Consider the following 7,839-nt stretch of genomic DNA (forward strand, 5'->3'; position numbering starts at 1 on the left):
AAACATGCTGCCGCTTGTCATTAAAGGGATAGTTCACCCAAAAAAGTAAATTCTGTCATTATTTACTCAGTCATGTTGTACCAAACATGTATTAATTTTTATTTATTCTTGTGCTGAACACAAAAGAAGATATTTTGAAGAATGTGGGTAACCAAACAGTTGCTGGTCCCCACTGACTTTAATAGTAGGAAAAATAATAACTGGGGGACCAGCAACTGTTTAGTTTCCCCACATTCTTCAAAATAACTTTTTATGTTCAACAGCAGAAAGAAACTCATTCCGGTTTAAAACAACTTGAGAGTGAGTAAATGATGACACGATTTTCATTTTTGGGTGAACTATTCCTTTAATGTTAATAAAATAAAACACAGAGGAAAATAACTCGCTGCTCTTGACTGAAGAACTTTAATACAGCTGCTAAAGTTCAGCAGTAATAAAATAACTTGAAATTTTCAACAACTTTTCACTTCATATCTTTTTGCACCAAATAGTATCGATAACAGTATCGATAAGTACCGGTATCGATAAGCAGTATCGGTATTGGTATCGATAAAATGTAAACGATACCCATCTCTATTCATGTGTAATGTTTGTTTAGGACCCTTTATAGGAAACCATCAGATTGCTGTATATTGTCATCATTTTTCTAGCTAAAAACCCAAAATCACCTTTAACCTGTTATTAGAGACTAATCATTTTCTTAATCCTGTTTTGATGTGACAGGACGAGCAGAAAGAGCTAGATGAGATCCTAGCTAAGAGACAGAAGCGAGGCAAGAATGAAGAAGAGGCTCCAGCGGAGGAGAAGACCGTCCTGCACGGTACGACACGCAGCCACAACCACAAACGTGCAGCTAAACGAGTCTTCAATCTGCTGTTAAACCGCTTTCTCTCCCTCTTTACAGTTAAAGAAGCATACGATTATCAGGGCCGCTCGTACCTGCATGTTCCTCAGGACGTGGGCATCAACCTGCGCTCAGCGGACGTCCCGGAGAAATGCTACCTGCCCAAGAAACAGCTGCACGTCTGGACCGGACACACCAAGGTAGGGATTTTTAGTTTTTCTGGATTCTGTTTTAACGGTTGAATTAAATATTAGTAATCTAAATGTAATTAAATGAAATTATGAAACATACAGAATTGGAATTCTGGTAAATTTCCGGAAACTTTCCAAAAATCCCTGGAATATTCCCAAAAAAATCCTGGAAAGTTTCCAAAATTTCTGGATTGCCTTACGAAATCCATTTTATTTTATTTTTAAATAGCTTTTTATTTATTTATTTATTTTAAATGTCATGTTTTCTGTTGTAATTTTTCTGGATTCCGTTTTTATGGTTAAATTAAATTTTAGTAATCAAAATGTTCTTAATTGAAGTCATGAAAGGAACACAATTAAACAACAGTTTATTACAAGCTTAACAAAAATTAAATTTATTAGGGTCCTATTTAATTTTTTTCCCAAATTCCCCTTTTTATTTTTCATAAATCTTTCTTCTTTTTTTTATTATTTTTACTTTAAGAAGTACATTCAGTTGTACCATAGTGTGAGTGTGAGAGTGTGTGAGAGTGTGAGAAAAATCCGCCGGAGGGACTGAGAAAAATCTCCATACAAGTTCTTTCTGCATTTTTCTACTTGTTACTTTGCACTTTTTGTTAGAAAATGTTTATTTACTATTTATTCAGGTTTTTTAAGGTATCTAATATTTTGATACTTAATTTCCATGATCTAAATATTCTTAAAAAATAAAAGTTTGTTGTCATTTGGAAGTGTGTAGGCCTTCTTGCATTATTATGCTGTTTCAAGTGATGCAGGTGTTTTTTTCCCTGTAGGTTTTTTAAATTAAAAAAGCATTAATTTTTCATAATGTTTAGTGAAATTATTTGGTAGTCTGAGGTGGAATGGGGATTCGGGAAAGGGGGGGGCGGAGCCTGATTTTTTTATAGGTTTAAAGGGGGGCTCGACCAAAAAAGTTTGAGAACCACTGGTCTAAAGTTAACAGACAGTGCAGTGCACATGTTTACATATGTTTATTACAATGACTGTGAATTACCTAAAATAGTGTGGTAAAGCAACAGATTTGTTTTTATATTTCTGCAATCTACTTTAGTTTGTGTGATTTGTTACTGACTTTCATTAGACTATTTTCCAAAATCATTCAGCCCTAAAATTAATACTTTATTGCTTAGTACTTTATTACTTAATACTTAATTAAATTGACACATCAAATTGATCAAAAGTGACAGTAAAGACATTTATAATGTAACAAAAGATTTCTATTTCAAACAAATGTTGTTTGACACTGAAGACTGGAGTAATGATGCTGAAAATACAGCTTTGATCACAGAAATAAATTACATTTTAACAGATATTCACATAGAAAACAGCTGTTTTACATTGTAATAATATTTCATTATTTTTATATATTCATTATATGCATGTGTATTTATTTTTGTGTAGTTTTTTTATGTGTACATAATTTTTTATGAATTTTTATATATGTGTTTTTGTCATTTTAATGAGTTTTTTTTTTTAATGTCTATATCATTTTTATTAATTATGTTTTAGTAATGTAGTTATGTTTTTGTCATTCTAATTAGTTCATTTAAATGTCTCGTATTAATTTTTATGTCAATTTATTTAGATATATAATACATGTATGAAACAGTTAATAGTACTTTAAAATTGTAATAATATTTCACAATTGTACTGTTTTTACAGTATTTTTTAATCAAATAAATGCAGCCTTAGTGGGCATAAGAGACTTCTTTCAGAAACACTGAGAACATCGTGTGAACATTAGTGTTAATGCGTGTCTGACTGATGTCTGGTGTCTCTGTAGGTCACAGTAAAGCCGTGCGTGACGTTTGCTTCAATAACTCCGGCACACGGTTCCTGAGCGCCGCCTACGACCGATATCTCAAACTCTGGGACTCCGAGACGGGTGAGAGCTTCACACAAACACAGACCAGTCATCCCACTAGTTTCCCAGACCTCTCTAGTTCTAGCGGTTTGTGTTCATGGTGTGCTGTTGAAGTCTAGCACTAAAGAGTCTCCTCTGCTCGTTCAGGTCAGTGCATCGCCCGCTTCACCAACAGGAAGGTTCCCTACTGCGTCAAGTTCAACCCAGACGAGGACAAACAACAGCTGTTTGTAGCCGGGATGTCCGACAAGAAGATCGTCCAGGTACCGAGCCGAGAGCCAATATTTAATTATTTTTATATGAACGTTATTCCAGCTCATGTTCATGATGAGGATGCTCATGCACACTTTATTTCACGCTTCATAAACACCTTACAGGACTGAATACAGCCTAGGGTTACTTTGGGAGCATTGAGATACTTAATATTTTCAATTCGTTTTTATTTTTATATATTAGGTTTTTAATTCCATTTTAAGGTGTAATAATTTAGTTGTGTATTTGTCATTCTATATAATTTTAAGTTTTAGTAATTTAGTGGTATATTTTTTGACATTTTAATTCATATTTTGAAATGTCTATATACGTTTTATTAATTATTTTATTTTTAGTGTCGTAGTTGTGTTTTAATGCCTATTTCTTAATGTCTATATATTTTTAAATTTTTTATTTCAGTTTTAGTGATTTAGTTGTGAATTTTAAATGTCTTTATCATTTTTATGAACTTATTTCAGATTAGTATTTTTGCCATTTAAATTCATTTTTTAAAATGTCTATATAATTTTTGATAATTTTTATTTCAGTTTTAGTAATTTAGTTGTATATTTTGATCATTTTGTTGACTTTTTAAAATGTCTACATTTTTATAAATTTTTGTTTGTGTTTCAGTTTTGCTTTTTTGTAATTCAATTATTTTTTCGTTTCTGTATCATTTTTATTCAGTTATTTCAATTTTAGTGATTTAGTTGTGCATTTTTATAATTTTTAAACTTTTTTTAAAACTATTTTTAAAAAGACTTTTAGACATCTGTATAATTTGTTAATTTTTTTTACTTTTTTATCAGTTTAGTTGTGTATTTTTTTTTTCATAGTTCTACATTTTTAGTAATTTAGTCGTGCATTTTTCTTCGATTTCAATAATTTTTAATTAATATTTTAATATAATTTTTATACATTTTTATTCCAGTTTTAGTATTTTAGTAGTCCGTTAAACTAAATGAAAATGAGATTATTATAAGCAAGTACGGTTTTGAGGTTTTATTTCAGGTGACGTTGGGAAAGTGTTTCTTCTTCTGGCTGTCAGTGACTGATGTGACTGTGTTTGCGTGCAGTGGGACATCCGCTCCGGCGAGGTCGTGCAGGAGTACGACAGACACCTCGGCGCCGTCAACACCATCACCTTCGTGGACGAGAACCGGCGCTTCGTCAGCACCTCCGACGACAAGAGCCTGCGCGTCTGGGAGTGGTGAGGAGGCTCTTCATTACTGAAAACCCATCCAATCCACACAGGGGTGCACGAGAAACCACTGTGATTTTAGAGCAACTTCTGTGGAGTTATCATGAAAATAATGTGGTCCTTAAAACAGCCTCACTTTCTTCAAGCAGATGTCAATGTTAACTTTTTATCTTCTGATTTCAGGTGAAAAGTGATTCGTTCGTTTTAGTTTAACTCTGTTGATATTTTTCAACAGGTAAAAAAAAAAGGAAAAAGACAATAAATCTACATCAGGGTTATTATAGTTCACTAAATCTACAACTAAAACCATTAAAAACATTTTTGTTTCTTAATAAATGTTAACTAAAATAAAATACAAAGAAAAACTTTTTTTTTTTTTCAGCTAATTGCCAAGGCAGCATTTTTCATTTTCATTTAGTTTAACTTGATATACAAAAATAACTGATATAAAATTAATAAAAACATATATATATATTTTTTTTAATTTTATATCAGTTGTTTTTGTATAATATAAATATAATTTTGTGTATATATATATATAAATATGAGTGAGATTATAATGTATTATACATTTTATGTGTTTTTTTTTATTATTTTGTTTAGATACTTTTTTTTACAAATATATATATTAATGAAGTAAAATAAAATAACTTTTCCATGCCAACTGGCATATTTTTTCCAAAAAGCAGTACTATGAATACTTTCATGCTCATTAATACTTTCATAGTTAAACCTCCATCTGTGTGTCTGAATACATGTTCATAACACGCCGAAATGTGCTGACTGCAGTGCAGCTTTGCATGTTTTAAAATGTGTGATTTATATGTATCTTGTCAGGGATATTCCTGTGGACTTCAAGTACATCGCTGAGCCCAGTATGCACTCGATGCCCGCGGTCACGCTGTCGCCCAACGGTGAGCTTGCTGTACATGTCATGTGACTCTCTATCGCTCGCATGGCTTCCTCTCTGCGATCAATAACTGAGCAGGATCCCTCGTTCAACTGCGTGTCAGTGTTTCTCTTCTGAGGTGCAGATGAACTCGTGTGAACCCAGACCTCAGTCACAGTCACAGGTCCCCCGAAGATGCTCAAATAATTCTCCAGGAACTAACTAGTTGATTAGAGAGGTTAACTCTTACTTATCTATCATTTTTTAGCTTTATTTTGTAGCACAGTTTCTTTAAAGAGCCGGTGTTTACAATCATTAAAGCAGAAGCTTCGACTAAACAATATCTCAAGACTGCTAAATAACTCTAAATATTTAATTGATGGTACTTTATTGTTCGTTAGCAGCTTAAAATCGAGTCGAAAGTTATTTTTGTCCCCAAGAGTTCATAATGTAAGCTGAAAATATGGATGAAGAAGAGCATTTGGCTTTTTAAGTGTCATTTAAAATGTTTATTTTAATATTTATTCATTTACTATAGTTATAGTTTTATTTATTAGGTTTTAAAACATAAATTGAATGAACAGTTTTGTTCATTGTCAATTCATGTCATTTATTCAATATAATTTATTAATTTTAACTACATTTTAAAACATGCATTAAATAGCTTTAAATATCTATTAATTTGTCCATTTTAAAAAGTGATTTTATTTCCCTTTTATGTTTGAATATTATTTAATTGATGGATTTTACACAAAGTAAAATTAAGTCAAAATGTTTATTGTCCAGAAGAGTTTAATGCCTTTTTTTTTTTTATCGATTAATAATTCTTTGGTTATTTTACATGCAATTTAAAATATTTATTTATTCATTTATTTTAATATTTATTAGTTTACTATAGTTATGGTTTTATTTATAGTTATTTATAGTTTTATTTACTATAGTTCGAATTGAATAAACAGTTTTATGTTTATTTATTTTTCATTTTAAAGATGTTTTTTTATTTTGTTAAATTTTAACTGTTAAATTAAAAACAAACTATGTATAAACATGTATATTTTGTCCTTTTAAAAAAAAAAGTGATTTATTTCCTGTTTTATGTTTTTAATTATTATTTAATTGATGGTATTTATTGTTTTTATTGTACAACTTAAAATTGAGTGGAAAAAAAATTTTTGTCCTGAAGAGTCCAATGATATTTCTTAAGTCTAATTTCTTATTTCTTAATAATAAAAGCATTTGGGTCTTTAAATGCAATTTAAAATATTTATTAATTTATTTACTATTTAATAATTTACTATAGTTATGGTTTTATTTAATTACATTTGAAAACCTGCATTTTATATACGTCTTAATTTGTCCATTTAAAAAGTGATTTATTTCCTTTTTTATGGTTGAAATTAATTGTCCGTAATTTTATTTTTAAATGTCACTTCTAGTCCTCCGTGCACTAAACCAGTGTAATTATTCAGTGCTTCCTGAAGACAGCCTAGTTTTTTATTATTATTATTATTATTATTATTATTATTACTAGTTTATTTTTAAGATATACAGCTCCTAGCTTGAATGATAAGTGAATGTGAGCTGGAGATCTTGGCATCCTGAGCTGCGCAGTAATAACTTAATTTATTTGGTTAATTTCAGGAAAGTGGCTGGCCTGTCAGTCCATGGACAATCAGATCCTGATCTTCGGAGCGCAGAACAGATTCCGGCTCAACAAGAAGAAGATCTTCAAGGGTCACATGGTGGCGGGATACGCCTGTCAGGTGGACTTCTCTCCGGACATGAGGTGAATCTCCTCAGACGAGGCAGTAATTAGTGTGATTAGAGCTTCGAGCTGACGCAGCGCTCCTTAATCAAGCAAAGCTGATTTACACCGGGATTAAAGTTCCGTCAGTTCATAAAGAGAGTCACTTGCTTCATTCCTGAATGATTCAGTCGTTCGAATGAATCAATTGAATGAATGACTCAGTGATAAAATCAGTGACTTGCCGCCACCTGCTGGTGATTTAGTTTCATTTTTACTGTATAATTTCAGTTATTTGAATCATATTTCTGTATTCAAAATTGTATATTTAAAACATTAATCTCCACATTAATTTATGAGCCTCCTCTGAGCCTCATTAAACGTCTGGAAATGTACCTACAAGCCACTTTTGTGTTCTTCTGTGCCACCTCTGTAGTACAAATTAATTTATTAAAACTAATTTCATATGATTGGTAACTTATTTGTCTTATTCTACTTATTAATATATTGCAGGGGTTAAAGCAAAAAAAATTTCTGTCATTTTTCAAACTTGACGTCCTGTGTTTACTGTATTTGTGAATTGTATAGAAATAAAGAGCTTGGTCATTCTTCAAAATACATTATTTTGTGTCATGATGGTGAGTAAATGATGACAGAAGTTTAATTTTTGGCTGAACTATCCCTTTAAAGGGGTCATTTGACGTTGCTAAAAATAACATTATTTGTGACTTACATTGTAATGGCATCTTTTTCATCTGTCAAATTCAAAAATGTATGTTTATAATCTTTTTAAACTTTTTAAAAAAAACAATATGTAGAATAAGACAAATAAG

General features: G+C 31.0%; 1 protein-coding gene across 1 annotated transcript in view; it reads left to right on the forward strand.

Annotated features, from left to right (window-relative positions):
* cdc40 (cell division cycle 40 homolog (S. cerevisiae)) overlaps positions 1-7,839 on the forward strand; it is a 21,795-nt gene that overhangs the window by 8,532 nt on the left and 5,424 nt on the right. Inside the window, 7 exon segments of the mRNA XM_016538187.1 lie at positions 724-820; positions 905-1,044; positions 2,821-2,941; positions 3,068-3,183; positions 4,249-4,382; positions 5,211-5,287; positions 6,904-7,048. Coding sequence (XP_016393673.1) covers positions 724-820; positions 905-1,044; positions 2,821-2,941; positions 3,068-3,183; positions 4,249-4,382; positions 5,211-5,287; positions 6,904-7,048 — 830 coding nt within the window.

This window comes from Sinocyclocheilus rhinocerous, unplaced genomic scaffold, assembly GCF_001515625.1.
Source record: "Sinocyclocheilus rhinocerous isolate Xijiao unplaced genomic scaffold, SAMN03320098_v1.1 scaffold936, whole genome shotgun sequence".
NCBI classification, from domain to species: Eukaryota; Metazoa; Chordata; class Actinopteri; order Cypriniformes; family Cyprinidae; genus Sinocyclocheilus; species Sinocyclocheilus rhinocerous.